At 49.9% G+C, this 25,861-nt stretch overlaps 3 protein-coding genes across 7 annotated transcripts in view; 1 reads left to right on the plus strand and 2 right to left on the minus strand.

The window, feature by feature from the left end:
- DNAJC17 (DnaJ heat shock protein family (Hsp40) member C17) overlaps positions 1-17,126 on the plus strand; it is a 60,879-nt gene extending 43,753 nt beyond the window's left edge. Inside the window, exons 2-11 of one of the 4 annotated variants that reach the window (XM_037834288.1) lie at positions 6,368-6,437; positions 6,699-6,757; positions 7,022-7,109; positions 8,536-8,621; positions 8,842-8,938; positions 9,571-9,614; positions 10,037-10,114; positions 10,695-10,775; positions 11,319-11,429; positions 11,836-15,223. In XM_037834288.1, coding sequence (XP_037690216.1) covers positions 6,368-6,437; positions 6,699-6,757; positions 7,022-7,109; positions 8,536-8,621; positions 8,842-8,938; positions 9,571-9,614; positions 10,037-10,114; positions 10,695-10,775; positions 11,319-11,429; positions 11,836-11,919 — 798 coding nt within the window. In that variant the 3' untranslated portion in view covers positions 11,920-15,223. Of the gene's footprint in view, positions 1-6,367; positions 6,438-6,698; positions 6,758-7,021; positions 7,110-8,535; positions 8,622-8,841; positions 8,939-9,570; positions 9,615-10,036; positions 10,115-10,694; positions 10,776-11,318; positions 11,430-11,835; positions 15,224-16,926 lie in introns of those variants that run through there. The other 3 variants (XM_037834287.1, XM_037834289.1, XM_037834290.1) reach the window with 3 other exon arrangements.
- Positions 13,421-20,725, minus strand: C4H15orf62 (chromosome 4 C15orf62 homolog). 2 transcript variants are annotated; one of them, XM_037834294.1, is made up of 3 exons: positions 20,689-20,725; positions 18,913-19,007; positions 13,421-14,451 (listed from the first exon to the last, which is right to left on the minus strand). In XM_037834294.1, the coding sequence occupies exon 3, from the start codon at positions 14,368-14,370 to the stop codon at positions 13,840-13,842; it is 531 nt and encodes a 176-aa protein (XP_037690222.1). In that variant the 5' UTR covers positions 14,371-14,451; positions 18,913-19,007; positions 20,689-20,725; the 3' UTR covers positions 13,421-13,839. The 2 variants fall into 2 exon arrangements, with proteins under 2 accessions (XP_037690222.1, XP_037690221.1); XM_037834293.1 differs by lacking the exons at positions 18,913-19,007; positions 20,689-20,725 and adding an exon at positions 14,705-17,012 and having other exon boundaries at positions 13,434-14,451.
- GCHFR (GTP cyclohydrolase I feedback regulator) lies at positions 17,133-21,060 on the minus strand. The gene is made up of 3 exons (XM_037834296.1): positions 20,689-21,060; positions 18,913-19,007; positions 17,133-17,779 (listed from the first exon to the last, which is right to left on the minus strand). Exons 1-3 carry the CDS (start codon positions 20,722-20,724, stop codon positions 17,656-17,658), a joined length of 255 nt encoding a protein of 84 aa, XP_037690224.1. The 5' UTR covers positions 20,725-21,060; the 3' UTR covers positions 17,133-17,655.
- Positions 21,061-25,861: the final 4,801 nt, after the last annotated feature.

Here is a 25,861-nt window from a genome sequence, read left to right on the forward strand (position 1 = left end):
AAGAGATGCCAACTTTGTTTTAAGGCTGCAGTAGCTGATATAGCATCTCCTTGCTACCTTCTCCAGCCTTCTCTGTGGACCACAGTGACACATTCAGAAGCCTCTTAGCTAACACAGGGGTTTTTGAAACACTTTTCCATTGGTTCTTCATCTGCTCATTGCCAGTCATGTCTGCAGCCTGCAGTACAAGCTTTAAGGTTCTAAAGTAAAAGCAAAAAAAAAAAAAGAAAAGAAAAGAAAAAGAAAAAAGAACCCTCCCTACCATCACCACCAAACAAATATCCACTTTTTCCTAAAGATTTGGGGAAAGACCTTTTTCACTTCCCCACCTAATTGAGGGGACATGTTGCCACTGCATTAAAAAGTGGCAAGAGGGAGCCAGCACCCCAGAAGGTGTTGCAACATGGTTTCTCTGGCCAGAGGAGTCATTCTGGTGGTGGTATCTCATTGTGTTTGGATTTGCATTTCCCTGATGACCAATCATTAGTGTGGAGCATCTTTTCATGTACTTATTAGCCATTTCTTTATCTTCTTTGGAGAAATGACTACTCAAGTCCTTTGCCCATTTTTAAATTGGGTTTGTTTATGATTTTGTACTTAGAGAAATAAAAAATTTTTGTCTTCATCAAATTGACCCATTTTGTGTGAGATTTTTTTCCCTTTGCTTTATGCTTAGGCATTTCCTAAGCATCCTGAAAGCAGATTAATGGTTCCTTCCTTTTCTTTCTTGTAGGTTCTTTTCATTTTGTTTTCTTGTATTTAGTTTTTTGCTCTATCTGTAATTATTTTGGTATTTGGTTTGAGATGAAAGTCCAACTTTGTTTCCAACTTGTTAGAATGTAATAGCATCTTTTACCATATATTAGATTTTTACACTTACTGTGATTTGTTTCTTGGGCAGGCTTATGTTCTGTTAATCCTGCCTGCTGCATTTGTGCTTTAAGATACATTTGTATAGCAGGTAGAGAACGTCTAGGTTCTTTAATTTCCCCAGTGATGACTGCTCCTTAAACCTCCTCTGTGAAGGAGGCTTGTCACATCTGGCCCTGCTCACAGTGAGGACCACACAGCTTTCCCTAATTGTCCTACTGTCTATGTTATGAATCATGTATGTCTTATGAATCACATTATCTTTCATACATTTTCAGAAACGTACCTGGGTTAACTTTGTCACTTTTAAATCCTTGTTTTCTCCTCTTCTCTGCTCAGTTTGCATTTCTTTGCCTAAATGTATACTCTCATCTCCTAGCAGTTCTTCATCCTAAGCCTGTGCATTCAAACCTGTTTCTATGAATATGTTCTTCTCCCTCAGTTTTCTCCTATTATTTTTCTTTGGTTGAAGTTTTTTTTTTTAAAATGCAGTTTTATTAAGATATAATCACATAACATACAATCATTCAAAGTGTACAATCAGTTGTTCACAGTATCATCATATAATTGTGCATTCATCACCACAAAATTTGAACATTTTCATTATCCAAAAAATAAAATAAAGATTAAAATAAAAAAGAACACCCAAAACATCCCATTCTCCCCCCCATTGTACATTTACTTTTTAAAATACAGTTTAGTTCACACACCCTACAGTCATCCACAGTGTACAATCAGTGATTCACAGCACCATCATACAGTTGTGCGTTCATCACCAGAATCAATTTTTGAAACTTTTCGTTACTCCAAAATAAAAATAAAAGCAAAAAGAACACTTAAATCATCCCATCCCCTCCATCCCACCCTATTCTTCATTTAAGTTTTGTCCCTATTTTTCCACTCATCTGTCCATACACTGGATAAAGGGAGTGTGAGCCACAAGGTTTTCACAATCACACAGTCACACTGTGCAAGCTACATAGTTATATAGTCATCTTCAGGAATCAAGGTCACTGGGTTGCAGTTTGACAGCTTCAGGTATTTCCCTCTAGCCATTCCAACACACTAAAGACTAAAAAGTGATATCTATACAGCGCATAAGAATACCCTCCCGAGTGACCTCTCAACTCCATTTGAAATCTCTCAGCCACTGGAACCTTGTTTCAACTCTCTTCCCTCTTTTGGTCAAGAAGATCCTCTTGATCCACAGTGCTGGGTCCAAGCTCATCCCCAGGAATCATTTCCTACTTTGCCAGGGGGATTTACACCCCTGGGTGTCATGTCCCACGAAGTGGGGAGGGAAGTCAGTTCACCTGCCAAGTGGGCTTAGAGAGAGAGGGGGCTACATCTGAGCAACAAAGAGGGTCTCTGGGGGGGGACTCCTAGGCACAATTATAAGTGGGCTTAGCCTCTCCCTTGCTGCAACTAGCCTCACAGGGAAAAGCCCCCTGATCAAGGACTCTGCCCACTAAATTGGCAGGCCTCAGTGTTTGCGGCAAAATCAGCAATAACCCAGGTGGGGAAGTCCAACATTTCCACATTTCTCCCCAGTTCTTTGGGGAGCCCCACATGAAGTTTTTTTTGTTTTGTTTTGTTATTCCCCAATCTATATTTATTTTTTTAATAATTCAATTTTACTGAGATATATTCATACACCATACAGTCATACAAAGTGTACAATCAGTTGTTCACAGTAACACCATATAGTTGTGTGTCCATCACCAAAATTAATGTTTGAACATTTTCATTACCACACACACAGAAGTAATGAGAATAAAAATTAAAGTGAAAAAGAACAATTAAAGTAAAAAAGATCACTGGGTGCTTTTTTTTTTTTTTTTTGCCCCCGTTTTTCTACTCATCCATCCATACACTGGACAAAGGGAGAGTGTGAGCCATATGGCTTTCCCAAGAAGTTTTTTAATTTAAGCAAAATATCCTTTGACCAAAACATCATTTTATTTCCAGGTTTTATTGCAATTGTGTCTCTCTCTTTTCATATCCTCTTTAGTTGTCAGTACCTTTTCCTCATTAAAGCAAAACTTTTATATTTCTTCTCTAAACTGTCTGGGGCTTGAAAAGAAGTCTGTGTTCTTTCACACTATTGTCTTGAATACCCTTCCCCATCTCTCTGCTTGGGGAATTCCTACTCATCTTTTAAGGCCCTCAGATCTTGCCTCCTCTAGGAAGCCTGCAGGGCTGGCTGGATTGGTCCTTCCCTCCCCTGTGGGCCCATTCTCATGGACAACTCTCACAGCATCTCTCACACTCTGATGGTTTTCACCGCCATATTCCTTGCTCAGCAGTGTCCTTCCTCTTCCATATCAGAGAATATGCCTGTTTTTCCTCTGTATCCCCAGATCCACCTCAGTGCCTGAGATGCCCCTTCAGAGGCCCCAGGAGGGGTGGTGGATGCAGTGCCGTGCCAAGGGGGCGCTCAGAGTACTTTCTCTGCCCTTACACTTCCCTCCTGGGGAGTGAATACCAGCTTTCCCCTGACTTTCTGGGCCTCACCTCTCTACCTGCTAACATCTAGGCAGTGCGGGAAACTGGTGGGTTTTTAACTAGAGGACCAAGAAGCAGTGTTCAGCCCTCTATACCAGGACTGAGAAGCACAGTGTTCAGCCCTCTATACCTTTCAATAGAGGTTTGGAAATTAGGGTACCCGCCAAGCCTGGAGTGGATGGGAATCTAGGATATACCAGTTGCACCAGGGCCATTGCATTTGGTTGTTAAGTGTTGGGAGTGTGGGAAGTTGTAGGGGTGGGGGTAGGTTGGGGGTCCTCCCAGATGGGGAGTGAGACAACCTAGGTATAGTTGTACTAGTTGCTTCAGATAAAATTTGATGAGATTGTTATAGACATTTGTCAGAGGAACACATTCTTGAAAAAGAATTGGTAAGGAAGCAAATTAATGTATAAGATTAATATCCCATTAGCACATAAGTACATTTTTTTTCAGTGAGAACAATTTTATTTCCCTATTTAAGTGAAATGCCAATTTCCTGATATATAACATCCAGAATGAATTATAAAACACAAAAATTTCATTCCTTTAGCATAAAACATAAAGCAGTCTCTCACATTAAAAAAAAAAAAAAGAATGTACCACCACCCAACCCATCCTATGCCCTCCCTTTGTCTGAATTAAAGATTTTTATTAATTCTTCTGCCAAATGCAACATTGATTTCCATCTGAAATTATTTTTTTAAGATAAGAAACAGTAAGTCAATTGAAAAGAAGATTGTGTCCTTGAGCTATGAAACATTACACATTAACACACTGATTGAAAAACCTAGAACATCACTCCTATGCCGCTGTTATCTTGCTTTCTTACTGGTCCTTTTTGTCCTCTCTCCCTTCTGCTGTCTCTTAGAGTTATAAAATGGAACATATATGCCACTTTAAAAGAGTTCCCTGATACAATAGTAGGCATGTCTACTAATTAATTCTAGACCTGAGGAAGTTCATTCCCAGGACAGGGTTGCAAATCAAGGCAGTGGACACCGGGGGACACCGATGCCCCTTCTCCCCACCTCTAGGGGGTGGAGACGCTGAGCAAGAGAACAAGAGAAGGTGGCGGTAGGAAACGACCAGAGACAGAAAACCAAAAGACTCTTATAAGTGTGTGTAGGTGCTTATATTTGTTTGATCAAGAAGGAAGAATGTTGAAACCTTAAAGAGAAGAGTAGGGAAAATATATTACATTATATTATACATTAAAAGTTATATATAATATAATTATAGTATATGTTTTTGTATTGTTTAATTTACTAAAAAAATTTCAAATAAAGGACCCTAAAATTTAAGTAACATATGATAAAGACTTGGTTTAAATAAAAAGGAAACAAAGTTGGGGGGCACAATGGGAGAAGTAAAAGAAAGAGAAAGGGAGAAAAGATGAATAAGGGACATGAAGAGTAAAGATGATACTTAAAGTGTAAGATTATATTATACATAAAGCTATCACCTCCCCAATTTTAATTTTTTAGGGTGGGAGGGGGGCAGGCCATCAGCTGTGCAGAGGTGGACAGGTGGGAAGGTGGGAGGGCAGGGAGTCAGGAGACAAGTGTACACCTGCCCAGGGCCAGGCCTTGGGAGCAGCTGTTGCTGCCTCCAACCCAGTGAGGGGAGGGCTGGTGCTCGCCGTGGCCCAGCAGGTGGCAGCACCTCCCCAGAGGTTCTCTTTGGTTTCCTGGGCAAGGTGGATGCCCACCCGGACTTGGGGGGGAGGTAGTTGAGTCAGGCACCTGTTGAGCAGGCCCTCCCCTGGCAGAGGCTGGCTGCCTGCCTCAGAAGGCCCTTATTTAGCATGCTCTGGTTTACAAGTATTTATTGGTTCCATGTGAGAAGCCGGGAAAGCCAGTCTGCTTAGCTGCTCAGGGAAGTTCTGGGTCCAGAGGCTCCTCCTCCCAGGATGAGCAGCAGGTGGTGCCTGCAGAGCAGAAGTGAGGGGGCCAAGGCCTGAGGAAGCAGGGGGCAGACTCTGGGATTTTGTACTGTTTTCACTTAAAACAACTATGTAGGTAAGATATGAAAGAGGATCGTGTTGGTTTACACTTAGTAATATAAGAAATATTGGGGGCTTTTCTTTTGAATACATGGAGATGCAAAGATGAAACCTAAAAATGGAACATAATTTCCCCACCAGGATAAACCCTGTTGGCATTTAAAAAATACTAATAAAGCAAGACTTGTTTAAGTTTGAAACTCTGAACTACAGAAAGGTATAAAATGAGAAGTACATGCTTCCTTCCCCTCCACCTTCAGCCTCTCTCCAAAGGAAATCCCTAAGTCTCTTATATTTGCTTTGAGAAAAAAAATTAAACAAAACTATGCACATATCTGAGTATCTACAACTATTTATATTTAATTCATTCATCTATTTCTTTTAATCCCCAAAGTGATAATCTATGTGTGTTGTTCTGAGCTTTGCTTTTCTCACTCACTATGCCTTAGAGATCTTTCTGTTAGCACTTATAGACCTGTCTCTATCATAATGTTTTTTAATGAATCCCCCTGTTGATGAAGATTTGGGTTGTTTCCAGTTGGGGGCTATTATAAGTAATGTTTCAGGGAGCATTTTGTATATTTATTTTGGCATACTTCTACAAGTCCAAATTCTAGGAGTGGGTAAAAGGGAAAGTACATTAAAAATGCGATGGCTTTCCTCCAGAAAGATTGCCCCAGTTACACTCCCACCACGAGTGCGTGAGAGTATCTGTTTCCAAGTGGCCGTAGAAAAAACAGGACACATGCTGCTGCCCCTTCCTGCTGTGGTGAGATGGGGCGCCCAGCAGGAAGGAGGCCCAGCTCCTCTGCTCCTCAATGGTCTGTGCCTCGTCCACTGCAAATCTAGTGTGGCAGTTTTAAAGTGAGTCTCAGTGTGGGAGCCAGCAGCCTCTCTTTCAGGTGGAGATGGGGGACACTTTTCCTGTTTGTCCCTGGGTTGAGACCTGGGTAAGGAGTGAATAACCACGTCTTCTGACTCTTCCAGGTGAAGAAGGCGTACAGGCAGAAGGCCCTGTCCTGCCACCCAGACAAAAACCCGGATAATCCCAAAGCAGGTGAGTCTCTCCTCTGTGGGCCCTGGGAGGAGAGCGTCCCCTGCTCCAGGCCGTGTGTGAGTGCTGTGGGGTGTAGGGGGCTCCACTCCACATGGTAGGGGCGTCCGATCGGCTGCAGATGTGCTCATCCTTCCCTGCTGGTCCATCATCTGCCCATGTTGGCTTTTTTGCCACCCTGTGAAGTGCTGTTTTGAGCAAGCACACCATCACCAAGTCTAACTTTGTTTTTCTCCCCTCTCTTTTTTAACTCTTATATTTTAGCTGAACTCTTCCACCAGCTCTCTCAGGCCTTGGAGGTGCTGACTGATGCTGCAGCCAGGGTAAGCTCATCCTCCTTTGTCTGAGTTAGCCCCGAGGGTTAGAGAACACTTCTGCCCGTCAATCGTGATCCTCTGCACTCTGCCATGTGGCACAGTCCTTGCTCTCCAAGCTCTGGGGACCTGGGCCCCAAGTTGTCTCGCCAAGGGCTCTGGAGAGGATGGGGGGTAGGGCCCTTGAGCCAGCAGGCAGGAGCCCGGAAGGTGCTGGGACTTTGTTCTTTTTCTCTCGCTGACCAGCTGCTCTGGGTTCCTTTCTCCTGCCAGGCTGCGTATGACAGAGTCAGGAAAGCCAAGAAGCAGGCAGCAGAGAGGACCCAGAAGCTTGATGAGAGAAGGAAGAAAGTGAAGCTAGGTATGTGACATCATAGTTCTGGTGGCCTGCGGTATCGTTTCCCCTTGGCCATTTTCTTTCCTCACCTTTACCTTTCTTTCTGGAGCCTCAGTTGCAACAACTCAAAGCCTCTTGGCTCAGCTCTGGGCAGAACTCTGTTCTTAGGTGTTGGATTCCAAGGCACTCTTAGGAATAATAACAATTACCAGATTTACTATTAGCTGAGCATTGTGACAGGTGCCCTATTATCTCCTTTAATTATCACAACCATCCAAGGAGATAGGTATTACTAAACCCGTTTTTTTTAATTTTTTTTTTTAATTAGAGAATTCTAAACCCATTTTTTATAGACAAAGAAGCTACAGTACTGAAAGGATAAGAATTTGCTGGAGCTGAGATTTAAGCCCATACAGTCTGACTAAAATCAGAATTCTCTTTCACCAGGCCTAGTTCTTCCTAGAGCTTTCACTCTGAGAAGCCTTTTTGGAGAGATCCAGAGAGGCCCAGGCATTATTTATTGTTTTTCTCTTTAAATGTTATTTATAGATATATAAATAAATAAAATTCTATTTATTTATTTATTTATTTATTTAAATAAAATTCTCCTGTTTCAAGTGTATAGTTCAATGATGTTCTAGTAAATTTACCGAATGTGAGAACATGTTCATCACCCCAGTAAGATTGGTTCAGGCATTCTTTACACAATTTCTGTCCCCCTCTTCTTGCCTATTTGGTATACATATATTTAATATGTGCATGTTCCATCCCAGTATATCTATTTCTATATCCAAAAAAAAAAGGAAGTTTCTAGGGAAGTAAAATGCACAGAAGGGCAAGCAGTGAGTCCGGGCCTAAGAGCAGGGTTGTCACAGCCGCTGGGAGGGGGGAAGGGCTCCAAACCTGGGGTGATGCCGTCACACAGACTGCCCATCTTTGAGGAAGCCGCTGTAACCAGGTCCGCAGTGAGACTTGGTAAACGTGAGTTGTGGAGGATGTAACGGAGGTGGTGGGAACTTGAGCTGAATGGTGGGAAAAGAATCAAAGCCAAGGCAAGGTCCCAGGTCAGGCTGTGGTGCCAAACCACAGGAACGGAGGCCAGCAGCTCCACACCCACTGGCATCCCCTGACACACGGCCCCAGGGAGCTGATGTAAGCACCCACCCGCACCCTGTTCCCCGATTGGAGAGAGCTAGCTGGGTCAGCATGAGCCGTTTTAACTCTTCAGACCCCTGACCACTCAGTTGAAGTCCGTGCTTCTTCTGTACTATGACTTTTCTTAATGGAAATTAACTCGAGGGCATACAGGCATGGAGGGAAGGGACAGTTTACTATATGGTTTCAGCCTATTTGAAACTTTGGGTTACCGAAGCAGCCAGAGCCGGGGTGGGCTGAGGCGATGAAGAAACTGCTTAGACCAGCAATTGGGTCATTCAACCCTTGTGCCTAGACCTGGAGACCCGGGAGCGGCAGGCCCAGGCCCACGGGAGTGAGGAGGAGGAGGAGAGCCGGAGTACCAGGACTCTAGAGCAAGAGGTGAGGGCCCTCTGCAGGAGGAGGAGGAGGGACCTGGTGACTGTGGGGTGGGGAGAGCATGCTCTTTCCACCTTCTTCTGTGGGATCTGGGTAACGTGTCCCACCCACAGGTTGCTGAGCCCTAGTTTGCAGGTGGAACCTCCCAGGGACCTTTACGAGGTGAGCCAACTTGGAATTGGATCTGCACAGAATTGTCACCCTCAAACCCCCCGCCCCGCAGATCATACGTCTTCGCGAAGAGGGTTCCCGGCAGCTGGAGGAACAGCAGAGGCTGATCCGGGAGCAGATATGCCAGGAACGTGAACAGAGGTTGAGAGGTGAGAGGTGATCACACCCACAGCTCTCCCCACCAAGCTCACGTGGCCATGCCAGCTGCTTGGTGCAGGAGCTGTAGAGGCTTCCTTCCACCTGCTGGAACTCTTGGGGTACAGGGGGGACCAGAGCCTGGCTCCCTGCTCTGACACATGCCACCTGTCCCTTCTTCCTACTGGTTCTCTGGGGGTCTATTTTCTTTCACTCTGCCTGAGACTTCTTAGCGCCATCTGTCTGATTCCCAAGACAGAGTTGACTCTGTTTTGGAGCAGATAACCAGAGAGAAAAGGCACTGTTAGATGTTGGGCCGTGGGATCCTTTGTTTCAGTAGAATTCAGTGGTCTGTATTCCTCCCTCCTGCCCCTAGCAAATGTTCATAGCTCTTCATTTGGAGAGTGAGAACGGGCAGTCCTCACCAGCTGGGCAGGCAGGCCACCCCTGGAGTGGCAGCTCCTCTGGGGGTGGGGTAGAATTATGTCTACTTTCCCCATCAAGCGCCTCACCAGGCCAGGACACATGCTGCCTTTGATCAGGAGTGGCCTTTTCTAGGTCTTTCTAGTCTCTGGGCTTTATCTCCTCTGGGAGAACCCCTGACTCCTTTATACTCTCCCCTGCTTCTTTTTTCCAATTTTTCTAGGAAAGGCAGAAAATACTGAAGGCAAAGGGACCCCCAAACTAAAGGTGAGCCCTGGCGGGATCCACGGGTCTCCTCTCAGCGAGAACAGGATGTTTCCTATGGCTCTAGGGGTTCTGGCAGGATGCTGGATCCCCATGGGGATCGGGGACCACTACCCACATCCTTTCCATCCTCCAGCTGTCTGGAAATCAGAATTGCTTCTCTGAGCTCTGCCATGAAAGGCTCCCTTAACCCTGGTGATGCCAGGGCACAGCATTGCCCGGAAGCACTCTTAGGAGAGGGTCTTACTGGGCTGGAAGCATAGCTGAGGGTGAGCAGGGTGCTCCTATCAGTTTGGTGGTGCTCCCTAGACTACAGGTGCCTTGAAGACGAGGAAGGCATCTGCTCAAATTGTAAAGCCCAGGTGTGGGCTCTGGTTCAGCCAAAGGTCAGTGTGTGATGATGACACCCATTGCTGTCTTTTCAGCTAAAATGGAAGTGCCAGAAGGAGGATGAGTCCAAAGGTGGCTACTCCAAAGACGTCCTCCTACGGCTTCTTCAAAAGGTCTGTCCTGCTCGCTTCCCTTCTTTCCCTCCCACCTCAGTCCACATCTCAGGACTCGCCACGCCTAAACTTCCGTTAACATCTCTCCCTGCTTTTTCTTTGCTGTCTCATAGACCCTAGGGCAGCCTGGAGACTTCTCGCCAGGCCTCAGCCCTCTTGTCACTTGTGTTGCCACGTGCCCTCTCCAGCTTCATCTCCCCTTCCCTCTCAGGTCTAGCTCTTGCCATCCTTCTGGAAGCAAAAGCCTTGGCTGAGTCTTTTGGGAGAGAGGAGATGGGTGTCTAGCATAAAAAGTCCTGTCCTTTTCGCCACCTTCAGCATGTGCTGTGCCCATCTAAGTCCCCAGTCCTTTGCCCATCTCTTCTTTGCTGTCCTACTTTCCTGGGAAAAAAAAACAGAAACAAAAACAACACTCTTTCCTATCTCTAATCTCCCTTCTCTGAGACTCTAATGATAACAAGTTATCCCCCAGCTGAAAATGTGCCAGTGGGCTTCAGGGCAGTCCTGGCTTGGCTCTGGCATGAGCTGGGCCATCCTGAAGGCTAAGCCATGCTTACTGGGACTCCTCTTGTTCCCACAGTATGGTGAGGTTCTCAACCTGGTGCTTTCCAGTAGGAAGGCAGGCACCGCAGTGGTAGAGTTTGCAACCGTCAAGGCTGCGGTGAGTGCTGCATGAGGCTTTGGGGGTGGCCCTGTCATTCTAGAGCAGGGGACCCAATTCTGTGGGCCCTTTGAGCTAGGTGCCCCATACTCCCAAGGGATCTCTGGGCCAGGTCAGAACCAAGGCTCCACCCAGATTCCCTGACTCCTGAGAGCAGACGCCCTGTGTGTGAAGGAACGGATGGGAGAATACTCCGGGGACTAAGGGAGAGTGAAGACCGACTTTTAGTTTCCTGCTGGCTGGCTGCTGTCCCTGCACCCTCCTCCCTACCATGGGAGCCGGCATACTGCCAGGTTGTGAGTCTCAGCACTGCCTTCCCACCTTAAAGCTTCTCCTTACTCCTAAAAATCAGAAGGCTCATACCCATCACTTGCCCACGAGAAGGGCCAAAGCTTCAGCACACTCTTGTTTGAAGGTTGCCGAGGTTGCCCGACTCTGCTTGGAGGACTAGAATGCTGGTTCTGGTTCCTCCCTGAGGGTTGAGAGAGCCATTGTATGGCTGATCGGATTTGCGGGAACCAGGACTGGTCATGATGTTTGCAGGAGCTGGCTGTCCAGAATGAAGTGGGCCTGGTCGATAACCCTCTGAAGATTTCCTGGTTGGAGGGACGGCCCCGGGCCACAGTGGGCTCCAGCTACCCAGGACTGTCGCAGGTGAGGAGCCAGGCCTTACCAAACTGGGGCTCCTCAGGGCTTTGGGGGGACCCCTTGTTTGGGCTTTTCTCGGGGCCCTTTCCTCCCAAATTCAGGTTGTCGGGGAGAAGAGTGGGATTGATTGGTCCATCATTCTGAGCAGGAGGGACTGTGATTCCTTGTTGACTCCTTTTCCTCTGAGTGTCAGAGGGACCCTACACTCCACTGTGTTCTTAGACCCTACTTTGTCTCCACATCATCTCCTGTTAAGGTTCCCATCATCAGCTAAAGGAATTTTCCTGGCCCCCAGGTTACTTGGTTGTGTTGTGAAGCATTTGGAGTTTAGGGGGCCCTGGGAGGGCTCACCTGCAGGGAAGGGCAGCTGACAGGGACAGCTGCTTCCTTCCTCAGCTCTTTGTTTTTCCAGATGTGTCTATGGCTGCTCCAGACGGGGACTGACCATCAAGAGACAGTACCTCTTTTTTGGAACTATCATTGGCTACTCTGCTGACTCAGGGGTGCTGCCTGCCCAGAGTCCCAGAGCCCCGGGCCGGCTCTCAGTCCTCACAGCTCAGTTCAGCCTCAGTTCAGCCCCTCCCATGGCCCTGGGGTTTTCTGGCCTAGATGCAGAAGCTGGGGCTGCAGGGCTCCTGGCTCTACCTGCCCCAGGCTCTACCTGCCCTCAGTTTAGTAGGAGAGAGCTTTAGGGGCAGGAACTAGAAATTTGGCCCTTCCCTTCTCTGAAATGGCCAGGAGTGCGGGTCTGTCTGTGAGCCTCAGGCTGATGTGTTCATACCCCTCCCACCCCCACCCCCACCCTGTGGGGGAGAGCAGAGAATACCCCCAGTGCTCGGCAGGAGCTTTGTTCCCGTTGTCCTCTGTCACACCATCCCTGCTCCTCCACGTGCCTCTCCAGCTGGCTGTGAGGATGGGGCACTTTCTGGAAGTATGTCCCAGAGGTAGAAAATGAACTGGTTCTGAGCCCAACTTGGGGCCCTTCTTTAGAGACCTCATTCTTGCATCTTTAAGTCCTAACATTTCACAGCCCGAGAGAACGCTCCATAGGTTGTGTTGTAGAGAGTTTTATTTATTATTTCCTGCATTCACAAAGGAGCCTCTCAGCTTGGGAAATCCTCCCAAGGTGAGGAGGAAAGAGAGACGTCATGAGGCTTGGGCTGTGGAAGCAGTGTGTGTCGAAGCTTCTCTTTCCCCCTCTGCCATGCTTGGAGAGGCCTGGGGGCTCCAAACCACACAGCCCAGCAGAGAGCTATGGGCTCTGGCTTCCAAGCTTCTGGCCGGGCCTGTGGCCTGACCCAGTGGGCTTGGCCCTGGTCGCCAGGCCTGTCCTCAGAAAGCCGGGCAAGGCTGAGTCCCCTAGTCCTGGTGAAGGATTCTGGGGCCCAGCTGTGCCTTTTCACGGCAGCAGCCACAAGTTGAGAATCTGTCCCCTGATCCAGTCCTCCTTTCTTCGAGGACTGGTTGAGAGGAAGGAGGGAAATCTGCCACTATTTTTACAGCATTTCCCAAGAGCTCCCATCGCTAGTAATTCTGGGAATTCCCCAAAACCCCTCTTTGCAAGTGCATCCCTGCTTTTGTCTGGCATTCCCTAGAGCTGCCTCCCTCGGGCACCAGGGCCTGCTCTCAGCAGCCGCATGGGCAGGTTGAGTCTCTTTCTTTCCCTTCTCTGCTAATGACTTGTTTGGCCTTTTTCCCAAGTTATACCCTGTGTCTCCACCTACCTCTCTCTTCCTACCCTGCCAGCTCCTCCCTTCCCTTGCAGCCCCTGGACCTGGTCCAGTAGAACTTTCTGCAGGGATGTCAGTGTTCATTCTTGTTGTCCAATGTCGTAGCCACTAGTTGCATGGCTGCTGAGCACCTGAAATGTAGCTAATGTGACCGGGGAATTGAATTTTTCATGTTATTTCATTTCAATTGCCTTAAATTGAAATAGTCATGTGTCTAGTGGCTGCCAGAGTGGACAGTGCAGGTCAAGCCTGGCCCACCCCCCCCCCCCACCCCGCCCTTAGATCTCCCCACTTCCCTCTTTGGCCTGGGTTGGAACACTCTGGCCCAGCCTTGTCCTGTGACCTTTGTTGACAGTGGCTTCAGAGGGGCTGGAGCAGCCCCATTTCTGTTCTGCCCAGTCGTGTCCTCCCACTCCGTGGGCTCTCTGCAGGGGCTGGTGGTGTGGGGTGTGGCCTCCCTGTCCCGGCCAGCCCAGCTTCCTTCAGTGTTCCTGCAGGAAGTGCCCCTCACCATATTTCCAGCTTGCCTCTGCACCTGTCCTTCCACTCTGGGGTGACTCGGAGGAGTGTTGAGGACCCAGAGGGCAGGCACAGCCCAGGGTTGCTGTCCCACCTCCTCCTCAGTCCATCAGTGTACTGAGTCCCCAGGCTTCTAGCTGTTCTAGTCACCCCACCTCTCACCCCATTCAGAAGCGGGGCTCACTGGGAAACTGCTCCCTCAGTATCTGTAGAACTTCCTCAAGAAGTGAAATCCCCAGGTCCACTTTGAAGGAGAAGAAGGGGTCATTGAGCTCCGGAGCAGGTGTCCTCTGGAAGGGGGGAGTGTCCAAAAGCTCATCCTCCTCTGAGTACTGGTGGAGGGCCCCTGCCACGGAGAGCGCTGTGGGCAAAGTCGCCGAGTAGGCAGCAGTGTAGGCAGGTGGGGGCTCCAGGATGTTGGGGCAGCTGGAGCTCTCTCGGTAGAGGCGTGGGGGCTTAGGTGGGGCCAGCAGGGTGGCCCGGGGCTGCTCGTCCCCCCACAGTGGCAGGCGCCGGCCATCTGGCCTCCCTTGCAGCTCCCGGATGACCTCTCGGTTGCTGTACTCCTCGTGGTCACCACCGGCCGTGCTGGCCTGGCCCAGCACGCTGCCCTGGCGCCGGAGCCGCTGGGGCCGCCCCAGGCTCAGCCGCTTGAAGAAGGAGGCATTGCGGAAGGAGCCTTTCCGCCAGGTCTCCATGGATCTCGGGGGGCCAGCAGACAAGCGTGGGCTCTCAGGAGCTGGGCAGATGGTCAGGAGCAGCTAGTGACCATTTGGTCCCTGATGGAGGAATGAATCGCAACAATCAGGAAGCAGCTCTCATGGGCTACAAGCAGAGGCCCCTGGTTTCTGCTCAGCACAGACTTTTGGCCATCATCTTGGAGGGTGAGGTGAGGGCCAAAGAAGAGGACACTTTGGTGTCCAGGAGAGCAGAGAGCTGGGAGTCCCTGACGAGAGTCTCCCAGAGGGACAGAGTGACCTGGTTATGTGATAGGGCAGTGGAGAAAACCCGAGGGGAAGCAGCAGCACTTACTGGGGCTGGAGTCCGGGCAGCAGTGGTGGTGTCAGGGATGAATCTCCCTGGGCTGGGCACGGGCAGCCGGTGCAGGGCGTCCTTCCCCAGCACCCGGGGCCTGGGCGGGCAGGCAGGGACGGACGGCCCGAGCTCCCCCTCGCCGGCGGTTCCCTCGGCCCCTGCGCCCGTCTCTAGGGCAGCGTAGGGCCCGGCTCTCTCTGCCGGCAGCTCCTGGACTCTGATTAGTGGCTTGGCTGTTTGTGCTGGTGTGTGGCGGTGGCGCTGTGTTTTTGTTTTCAGCTGACTCAGTCAGGTAGGAAGCCGGGTTTCACGCTCTGAGGTAATTGCAGCATCCGCGTGCAGGGACTGGGGCAGCCGTGGCCAACACCTCGGGGCCATGGGGAGTGTCAGATTCCTCTGGGGACTCACCTGGGGGCAGCCCTGCTTTATGTGTCCCTGCATTGCTCCCCTTCTCGTCGCTGCCCCCATCACCGTGGCCGCGATGGGCCTGGCTCCCCAGCCCGGGTGCAGGGTGCAGGGTGGGTGGGAAGGGAGGCGCTGCTCTGGGAGAGAGGGAGTTAATTGAAAGGCAGGCGTATGGAACAATTGTTGGGGAAGGAAGAGAGACCGGTCTCTGCTGCGGGTGACTCAGCCCCCTAGCCCGGTGACGGGCCCTCGTTAGCAGAGCCGGCGGGTATCAGGGGGAGGAGCCAGAGGGCGTGTTAACGGGGCTGCTCCCCGGGCCCCTGCAGTGCTTGGCTCCTCCCAGGGCTGGGGCTCGGGCAGCATTCTTGGAGCGGGGACATTCAGGGAGGGGAGACTTGCCCTCGCCTTGGCCTGACACCCGCCCTGGCTGCCCGTGTCCTCATCCTCCCTCACTGGACCCAGACGGTCCCATGGCAGGAGCAGAGCAGGCTGAGGGCCAGAGCTCTGCGGCCTCCTACCCCGCTGCCTGGTTCTGCCCCTCGGGCTACTGGGCCTGATGTGGGGCCCCTCCTCTGTGGAGACGACTGGGCCACGGTGTCAGCGATGCCATGGGCCAAGCAGGGCCTGGCAGGGAGGGCAGCTCTCCCAGGAGCTGCTGCAGCTGGGCAGAGGAGGAGGAGTGGAGCTGTCAGGAAGAGGCAGGGGGAATCCCAGCTGAGTAGCACTTCCTGTTTCTGTACACCCCTCACTCCAAACCAGTTGGCCAGGGTCCTGGCATCTTAACCCCAGCCACTCCCTTCTTATTCCCCGGGTCACTGACCACCAACCCTTCCTCCTGACTCGCTCCATGGGAGTGTGCCAGCCTGACATACTGCAGCACGGGGCTTGCCAGCTTTCTCCCCTGGAGGGGCCACAGCATCATTCATCCCCTGGCCTGGCTCGCTTCTGTGCTGTCTCAGGTGGGCTCCACACCTCTCTAAAGAACTCTTGGGACCCTGTGATCATCACACAGCTTCAACTGCACTGTGGGAGGAAGTGATTTAATTCCCACTGCAGATCTTATCAGGACATGGGGTTGGCAGCTAGGGCTTTGCCGGTAGAGCTGCTTCTCCACCCCACAGCCTTGGCCCATTGAACTGGTTGTTTATTATTCTTTTGACTATTAATAATACAGCACTCCTTAATCCCCTGCACCGTGCTGGCAGATTATAAAAGAAAAAGCCACGGGCCCTGCCCTTCAGGAGCCCTGGTGTGTTTTAGGAGGCAAGCTGGACCCGCGCTTGTTTCTCTCTCCACCAGGGTGGAGCTGGTTGAGTCTGTGTTTAGGGCAGGGCTCCCCTCCTGCATCCTCAGCAAGAGTCAGACCACAGGGGAGATGGCAACAGGGAGAGAGCAGAGTGCATCTCTGTACCTCTGACAACTGGCCTTTGTTGGAAATCCAGGAGAGGCAGAAGCCATGGGGTGGAGGGCAGGAGTGCCAAATAAAGGGCTGAGAGGAAATAAAGGGAGGTGAGGGCCTGGCTAGAGCATGGGGAAGTGATTCACATGGCAAAGAACCAGACCTGGCTGCAGATGTGAAGGGCCTGGGCAGGGGAGGTTGTGGAGGAGATACTTTGACTAGGAGGGACTGAAGGGGAGCCTAAGGCCTGCTTGCTGCAAAGTAACTTAGATGAGTAGGGGTTCCAGAAAGGGGTTCCAGGGTCCTTCCCTTCCTGGGTCTCCGCTGCCCTCCCTGACTCTTAGATTGCAGCTCTGCCTAGGCCCTGCCCTCTGTGGGCTCTGCCCTGCTGCCCCGACCCCTCTGTGTCCCCCAGGGCTCGGTGCTGTCGGAGAGAGACTACGAGAGCCTTGTCATGATGCGCCTGCGCCAGGCTGCTGAGCGGCAACAGCTGATTGCCCAGATGCAGGAGGAGGACCAGGAGGGGCGGCCCACGTAGCCCCCTGGTTCTCACCCCCCCCACCCCACAGCCCTTTTCTTAGAGATCACCAATAAACTTTTTTTTTTAAGAGTCTACCTCTATTAAGTACATGGGTGTAGGGTGCTGGCCTGCCCAAGCATGGCCCTGGTTTCAAGGCTCTGTCCCAGAGGCCCCCACCCAGCCTGGGCCTCCCTCCTGGGAGTGGGCCGACCCCCCCAGGGAAAGGTTCCCTGCAGGGAGAGTCAGTGTGAGAGCAGAGGAGCAACCACCCATCATGACCCTTTATTAGCTTGGACTAGCTCCGTGGGACCCACCCACCCAGGGCCTGGGGCCATCCTCCTGCCCCTCAACCTGCCCACAGCACATGGCCTACTCCCAGGCCCTCAGGCCAGGCCTGCAGCTGGAGGGGCAGCCGCATACCCCAGGGCAGGGGCCCTGCCTGCCCCCACTGATGAGGGAGGGTTTCAGAGAAGGCCAGTCAGCCCCCATCAGTGCTGGGCTGAGGAAAGGGACGACTTGGGAAGAGGAGAGCAGCGCAGTCAGTGAGACAGGGGCTTGGGAGGCAGGGCCCATGGTAGCCACTTGGCAGAAGGGGTGCTCCGTCTGTCCCTCAGCATGCGAAGGTCACTCCTTGTGCAGGCACCACACCAGCGTCTGGCCCACCCCCGTCATGCTCAACACACGGAAGCCCCTGCATTCCAGCTTGTCCAGGACTATGCGAGGAGGGTCATTGACATAGTACTCGTAGCTGTGAAGAGACCAGGGTGGGGCTGCATGAGGGGCACCCAGAGCAAGCTCCCTGTGCAAAGCTAGCACCTGCTTAGAATGCTCCAGGGGTGACTGAGATTTCCTGGGTGCCAGGCTAGGTACACGTTCCCTGCCCTCCACCCCTGCCAAGCACTTTATGAGCATCATCTCCTTTACTCCTCCCAGCAACCTAATGAGGTACCACTGTTACTCCCATTTTATAAATCAGAAAACTCAAAGGGGTTAAAGCACTTTGCCAGTGTCATACAGATAGTAGGACCCATGTCAGCCTGACAAGGGCCGTGCAGGCCCTGAGCCACTGCACTGCTCCAGAAGCATGACCTGCCCACGCTGGGGCTGGCTCCTCACCAGGGCCTCTGCCCCCCTCCTGCTGCCCTGGCTGTCCTGCAATCCCGGAGCAGGAAGGTTGGCCCCTGCCGGCTCCTGGCTCTGTGTGCCATTCCCTGGCATTGAGAATGTTTGGTTTCCCTTCTTTCAGATGTAATTGATGCTTTAGGACCATTAAGCTAATAAAAGGCTCAAGTCCCAAGCTGGGCATCCTGAGGCAAATGCCTCATGGCAGAGGGCTCTGTCTGCACCCTTGATTCAAGGGCCTGGGCTCACTTGCCTTCTCCTTTCCCCCTTTGAACTGAGGACTCTGGCAACTCTTCTTAGGAGGAGGCGAGGAAGCAGAAAGGGATGCAGTGGTCAGTTTAGACCCCAAGGTGGCGTGAAGGATGCCAAGGGAAATGGCTGAGTCCCAAGGCAGCAGCTGAGCTGGAAGTGGGACTCGGCTTTCCCGCACCCCATTTCTAGGACTTGGTTTTGTGACTCATCCAGCTTTCAAGACGGAAAGCTTCCTCTCTGTACCAGCCTCTGCCTTGATGAGACCTGGCTTAGAGATGAAAGGGCAGGACAAGAAATGATACACTTATGGAATCCCATACCAGGGAACCCAAGGAAGGAGCTGCCTTGTGAAGGGAGGGTCAGTGGGAAAGCTTTCAGAGTGGGCTGGTTCTCTGTGGTCGGACTGACCCCTATAGAGGACAGAGGCATTGTCCCTGGGCTTGCTCATTGTGTAAAGGGAAGAAGACACCTGGCAGGAAGAAGACACCGAGCGGCGCCACTACTTACAAGTTGTTTCCCAGGACACGTCTCTTTGAGGCCCCCAGATGCTGCATCAGCTCCGGGTCTGAATGTTCATCACCCACCAGTGTGGGGCCCACTTCCTGCAAAGGAAGCCACAGTGGCTGCCTCACTGGCTGCCATGTAGGGGTGGAAGGTCCCGCCTCCCCTTCCTCCCGGGCCAGCTGCAGCTGAAGGCTGGAGAGGGTGCTGAGGATCCTCGGGGGCTGAGCACAGCTGGGAAGGGGTGGAGCCCACCAGTGGTCAGGCCAATCAGGCTGAGCAACGCTGGCCGCCCCCAGCCCCTCGCAGCTGAGCTGGCCGTTTGCCTAACGATTGACACCTTCATGCCAGGCACCACCACCCACGTCTGTGTGGGTCAGGATCACATGGTGGCAAGGGAAATGAAAACTTACGTCCATGTAAAAACCGGTACATGAATATTCAGAGCAGCATTATTCATAATAGCTTCAAAGTGAAAAAAATCCAAATGTCTATCAGCTGATGAATGGATAAATAAAATGTGGTACAGCCACGTAATGAAGTACGAATACATGCTACAATATGGAAGAACCTTGAAAACATGATAAATGAAATAAACCAGACACAAAAGACCACACTTATGATTCCATTCATATGAATGTCCAGAATGTAAAGTCTATAATGAACAGTAGCTTAGTGGGGAAATGGAGAGTGAAAGCTAGGGGGTATGGAGTTTCTTTACTGGGTGATGAAAATATTCTAAAATTGATTATGTTGATGGTTGCACAACTCTGAATATACTAAAAACCATTCAATTGTGTATTTAAAATGGATGAATTGTCTGATATGTGAATTACATATCAATAAAGCTGTTACATTAAAACAAAATGGAAAGAATCAACTGGGAGCACTTCCAAACATGGATTTCCAGTCCCCACCCCTAGAGGGTGTTTCTCCGGGTCTAGGAAGGGGTCCAGGAACCCACATTTTAACAACTCCATAGGTGACTGCTTGTCAAACCACTACCCTAGGACACTGCCAAGACCGCTCCTGTCCTTAGTGAGCCCACCTGTCATTTCCTTCATCCCAGGGGAGATGTGTAGCGTCCAATGGGTCACCAAGCACTGGGGAGTGAGAAGAGGGAGAGGAGCATCCTACTGCCCGACTGGGGGACCCAGAAATATCATTCTGAAGCTAAATGGGGGTCCTGGGACCACCAAGGCCAGCACCCTCTTTTGCCAGATGAGGAAACTTCACCTGGAGAAAGAGACATGACTTCTGGGTCCTGCTCTCCCCACCTGTAACCCCACCGTCCCATCTTTCCTTCGTTTCTTCATAAGCAGGAAGTTCTTGCGCTTCCTGTAAGTGCCTGAGAGTACAGCCACTGGCAGCGTGTGGGGCAGGGACTTGGCACAGGTGTTTTAGCGCGGTTAGCAGGTCCTTTTCGTTTCCAAAGCTCTGTCCCTCAGGTTAATTCACTCCCCTCCCTCCCCCGCAGTACGGCTCTGTGTGGGGCAGAGCATGCTCCACGTGTGAGGCCAGGGCTCCCTGGCTCGCTCCTGAAGGCTCGGACCTCTCTGGGACAGACAGGTCAGGAGCCTTCGCGGCCTTGGTGGCTCCGGCCGGCCAGAGCTCCCTGGATCCCGGGCGCCAGGACCCGGGCTTAGTCCGCACCCGCAGCTGCCTCCCCGCAGCCCGAGGGGGCGTGTCCCAGGCAGACCCCGGGTGGGCGCTGCGGGGTTGGGAGGCGCCCAGGTGCGGTCACGGGCCGGGCTTGAGCTCACCGCCGCGGTGCGTACTCACCATGCGGATCTGGGTGCTGATGAGCAGGTAAGGCATGATGAGTGCCTCCTGGCCAGGCGCCTACCTGCTGCCTTGGGCTCGGCGCCGACGCCAGCCCCTCCGGCTTGGGGACTGCGACCCGCGGCCCCAAGTCCCGTTACTCCGGCTCCGGCCTCCGGCGGCGCCAATCCGAGTGCGCCGGACCCGTGACCGCCGTGCGAGCCAATCCGGAGAGGGCGCCGGTGACGCGCCCCGGCCCTGGGAGCTCTAGGTCCCGCCCCCTGCCTTCGGGGCGGCGGACTCCGACCCTGGATACGCATCGGGGCCCCGCGGCGAGGAGGGGTGTAGGGGGGCACTGTGGCCTGGTAGCCGGCGTGGCTCACCGAGCTCTTCTGGCTGTGGCGCCAAGCGCGAGCACTGAGGCTGCGTCCTCTGGTTTCAATACCTCCAGTAACAGGTTCCAAAGTCCTGTTGTTCCCCGCCCTCGTCGCTCTGAAATAGGACAGAGAGCAAACGGCAACCCCGCTGAGGCCTCCCGTTGGTCCAGTCTACCATGCTTGCAGCGGATGCCCTCGTCCCCCTCCCCAACACACTTCTGTTCGTTCTCCAGAGATTCCTTAAGCCCTCAGGAGCTAGGGATAGGAGGCTTGCGGCTTACCCTGAATGCTACACCTAAAATATACCCCCCCCCGACCACCACCCAGTGGGGCGTTCCCGCCTCCCTAATTCGGAGTACAGCGGCAGTCCGCTTGCATTTCTGTGGCCCTACAGGTAATTCTGTCAAGGAACTAAGCCCTTGGCTGGGTGACTTAAATGAATGAAACCTGCTCCTGGGTTCTGCGCCTCCCGCGCGTTTGGAGAGCCGCGGCGCACGCGCAGGAGGTAACAAGGAAACACCTGGAGAAAATGAAACGCCCTTGCCCGCCCCAGCTTACCAGTGAGAGGGCAGCGAGATCACGTCGATGTGCCCATGCCCTTATCCGGGTGTATCAGAATCTGACAACTCAGCATTCTTTATCTACCTTGTTGTGACTGGTTTTCTAAAACACACGCACGCACGCGCACACACACAAACTACAGTAGTCTGTAATCTTCCTCCTAGCCCTTGAAAAATCTTCACTTCCTTCTGGGAGCATTTATAGGCCGGCTGTGTGCCTCTAGCACTTTGACGTATGTAGAGAGGGAAGCTGGAAACTAACCTGAAAGATTCCCTATTAGTCTAATTTATTATTCTATAGCCCTTGTCCTTACTCTCTACCCCAGGACTAACAAGTTAGCTGGAGAGACAAAACATATTCGTGCTTAAGGAAGGATTTGTCAAAACTGACAAAGCATTAATGCCCAGAATATACAAAGAACTCCCACAAATCAGTGAAGAAAAGATAAACCAATAGAAGAAACATAGACGGATTATTTGAATAGGCATTAAAAAGAGGAAATTGAAATGGCCAATAAGCACATAACAAGATGCTCAATGTCATTAGAAATCCAGGAAATGCAGATTAAAATATATTTTAAGCCACATTGAGATACTGTTTTACAGATTAGTGAGAAAACAAAGTCTAAATATCAAGTGTTGAAGATTTGAAGTAACCAGAACACTTACTACTCTTGGGAATGCAAATTGGTATGATTGATACAATCACTTTGGTAACCAATTTGCTGTCATCTAGTGACCCGAAAATGTGTGTATCCTATGACTCAGACAAATCTAACCTAGATTAACTCCAGAAAAACTTGTTCACACGTAGATCAGGATAGATGTACACAAAAATGGTCATAGCCATGCCATGCAGTTTATAATTAAGAAACACTGGAAACAACCCCTAAGGTTCATTAAAAGTAGAGTAGATGAAAAGTTTTTTGGTAGATTCATACAATAGAAAATATATAGCAATGAAAATGATGAGTGAAAAAGCAAATCTGAGAAAACTATAGAATAATTCAATTTACATAGAGCTCAAAAAGATGCAAAACTGAATATATATGTCTCTGAAAAAGGAACAGTTCAGCAGGCTGATGAATAATGTCTAAGAGTTGTCCAGATAATGGAAACAAGATACCAGACCTATTTGTGATATTTTAAAGATGCAATAAAATTCACCTGTTGATTTGAAAAACAGTAACAACAACAACATGTGGTCAAATCATAAAGAAAGGTAAGGGAATGATATGCATTATATTTAAGATAGTGGTTACCTTTGAGAGAGAAGGGAAAAGGATAGACTGGGGAGGGTCATGCAGGGTTCTTAAAAAGTAAAGATAATGTTGTCTTTCCTATACTAGGAGGGGAGTGCAAGGAACTATTAAAATACTCTTATTCTTTATAAATGTATTATAAATATTCTTTTGTATCTGTTAAATATTAAATAAGAACAGTTTTTAAAAGTATCAAGAATCTTGGTGATTGGGCACAAGGGGAAACGCTAAGGAGGCATTTGACTATGTCACCTCTCTCCTAAGAGCCAGGTAGACAAAGCTCTCACATTCTGGGCAGAAAGCAGGAACAGTTGTTTAGGGCCAGCTCCATTCCCCTCTTCAAGCTGGGCAGTAGAGGGTTAAGAGGAGATGAGAAGGGCAGTGCCTATCTCAAGTTACCTAGCTTTATTCCATTTGTAAAACTAGTCTGCAGATGCAGCATAAGATAGAGAGCTCATCCGCTACCACCCACCCCACAGCTGACTGCCTTGGCAGCACGCTCCTGGAAGATAACATCTTTAATATCCAGGAGGAAATGAATTCCCTTGCTTGGTTTTTCCGTCTGTCTTCGCCTCTCACTCAGACAATCAGTTTATCTGGCAGAGCTGCCTCCCTGTAAGGGGAGGAGAAATTGTCCCTCTGCAGCTCAGCTTTTCATCACATCTGAGAAAGCATCCTTTAAGTGGCAGGGCCTGGTGCTGCCCGTGGCTCCTTTTCTTCCTTCCTCTCCTCAGCTTTGATGGTGGCCTCCGTGCATTAGAGCTGTGCTAGGCATGGGGCATGTGGAAACACATCAGGCCTGAGCACTGCCTATCCTGGAAGAGTGAGCAGTCCAGTGGGGTAGACAGACTAGAAAGCAATTAATCACAGAACCGAGTGTATGGAGATAAAGGAGCCTTGAGAGCCAAGAAAGGTGAAAAGATTAATTCTACCAGGGTGGTGGCCAGTGAAGATTTTCCAGAGGTAGAGTTTTTATTCCCTCCAAAATAACGGTAGTATTTTTTATCACATAAGCAATATGTGCTTACTACAGAAAAATGAGAAGAAATATGGAAAAAGGATATTAAAAACACTCTTTTCTCATCATCAAGACAATCACAGTTAATCCTTTGGTGTATCTTAAGAGGTACTCATTGAACTGAAACTTAAAAAGTGAGAAGGTAAGGGGTATAGGAGGATTGCAGTTTTATTTTTTATTGTTATTTCTGTTCTGGAGTAATGAAAATGTTCTAAAATTGTTCATGGGGATTGTGATGGTTAGGTTCATATGTCAACTTGGCCAGATGATAGTTTCCAGGTGTCTGGTGAAGCAAACACTGGCCTAACTGTTACTGCAAGGACATTGTGGCTGGTTAATAAACCAGAAGGCTGGTTTATTAAATCATCAGTCAATCGACTGCACCTGTGACTGATTATGTCAACAAAGGACATGTCTTCCACAATGAGGGAATTCAATCAGCTGCATTTAATCCAATCAGTTGAAGACCTTTAAGGGAGAAATTGAGGACCTTCACTTTTTCAGCTAGCCAGCGAAGCGTTTCCTGAGGAGTTCATCGAACACCTTCATTGAAGTTGCCAGTTTGCTACCTGCCCTATGGAATTTGGACTCATGCGTCTTGCCCTACAGAATCTGGACTCATGCATCCCCACAGTTGCGTGAGATGCTTTTATAAAATCTTGTATTTACATTTATATCTTGTTGGTTCTGTTTCCCTAGAGAACCCTAACTAATACAAGGATGTACACACAACTATGTGATGATACTGTGAGACAGTGATCGTATACTTTGGATGGTTTGTGTGGTATGTGAATATATCTCAATGAAATTGGAAAAAAAAAAGTGAGTGGGAAACACTGAAACTTTGAACAACCAGCAAGAACTGGCAGAAGCATCTTTCTCAAAGCTCCAGAAAACAGTGAAAGGAATGTAGTGTCAGGGCCAGCAGTGAATCAAGAAAAAGGCTTCTAAGAAGCATAGGCTCTCTTGGTGCCCTGGCTGCCCCTTCCCTCACCCCTCACAGGTTCAGAGTGGATCCAGTCTGTGCTCCCTGGTTCCAGTTCCAGAGTAGCCCTCATGCACAAGCTGGAAGCATGTATGTCTGGCCCAGTTTCTCTGGTGGTGGTCTGAGGGACTGAACCAGGACATTCATCATGAGACTCACTGTCCCAGAACTTGCCCTGTGTGTAGAAGGCAGTTCACGGAGCTTGCTGGTTGTAGGGCACACAGTGCAGTGCCCAGGACCATCGGTAAGCTGTTTCTTAGGGAAAGGGAACATTCATATCTTTGTAAATGGGGAAAGTTCTTAGGGCCAGATGTGCAAGGGCCAAGGCAAGACATGTGCAGAAAGCTCAGGGAGGCCCCTGTGCTTTAACCTGGAACTCTTCTCTAAACTCATTATACAGATAAGCTCTGAAAGAGAACTCTTGCACATGTCAATCTGCAAAGACCAGGAAGGGCGTTTTCTTTTTTTCCTTTTTTTTTTTGGTTAGCTCCTGGTGTCAAGGAAAAGCTCTGTCATAACACTAGCTGGCTACAAGCTTAAGGAACAGATGCCTCAGAGTCTAAATTCTAGAGATAACACATTAAAATATCAAAATGTCTAGGTAGCAATAAAAGAATATAAAACATATGAAGAAACAGGAAGTGATGACCCAGGCAAAGGAGAAGATTAAAGCATTATAAACCATCAATGAGAAGGACCAGTCCTGTGATATACTAGACAAAGGCTTTAAGACAGTGGTCCTAAATATGCTCAGAAAGTTAGAGGAAAATATGTACAAAGAACTAAAGGAAATCAGGAAAACTATAGATGAACACCAAGAAGATATCAATAGAGAAAAGGAAATCATGAAAAGGAACCAAACAGAGCTGAAGACCACTGTGCCAGTTTACATATATTATGTCCCCCAGAAAAAGCCATATTCTTTAATGCATTCTTGTGGGAGCAGACATATTAGTGTGGATTGTGTTGGGACCTATTGGTTCAGTGTCCAT

Source organism: Choloepus didactylus, chromosome 4 (genome assembly GCF_015220235.1).
Source record: "Choloepus didactylus isolate mChoDid1 chromosome 4, mChoDid1.pri, whole genome shotgun sequence".
Lineage (NCBI taxonomy): Eukaryota > Metazoa > Chordata > Mammalia > Pilosa > Megalonychidae > Choloepus > Choloepus didactylus.

Excerpts from the sequence above, each read along its gene's own strand:
- C4H15orf62 (XM_037834294.1), bottom strand. The coding sequence starts at position 14,370 with ATGGAGACCTGGCGGAAAGGCTCCTTCCGCAATGCCTCCTTCTTCAAG.
- GCHFR (XM_037834296.1), bottom strand. The coding sequence starts at position 20,724 with ATGCCTTACCTGCTCATCAGCACCCAGATCCGCATG. Across the intron at positions 19,008-20,688 it reads TCAGCACCCAGATCCGCATG|GAAGTGGGCCCCACACTGGT; the intron begins GTGAGTACGCAC and ends CTTCCTTTGCAG. Across the intron at positions 17,780-18,912 it reads CGTGTCCTGGGAAACAACTT|CTACGAGTACTATGTCAATG; the intron begins GTAAGTAGTGGC and ends GTCTCTTCACAG.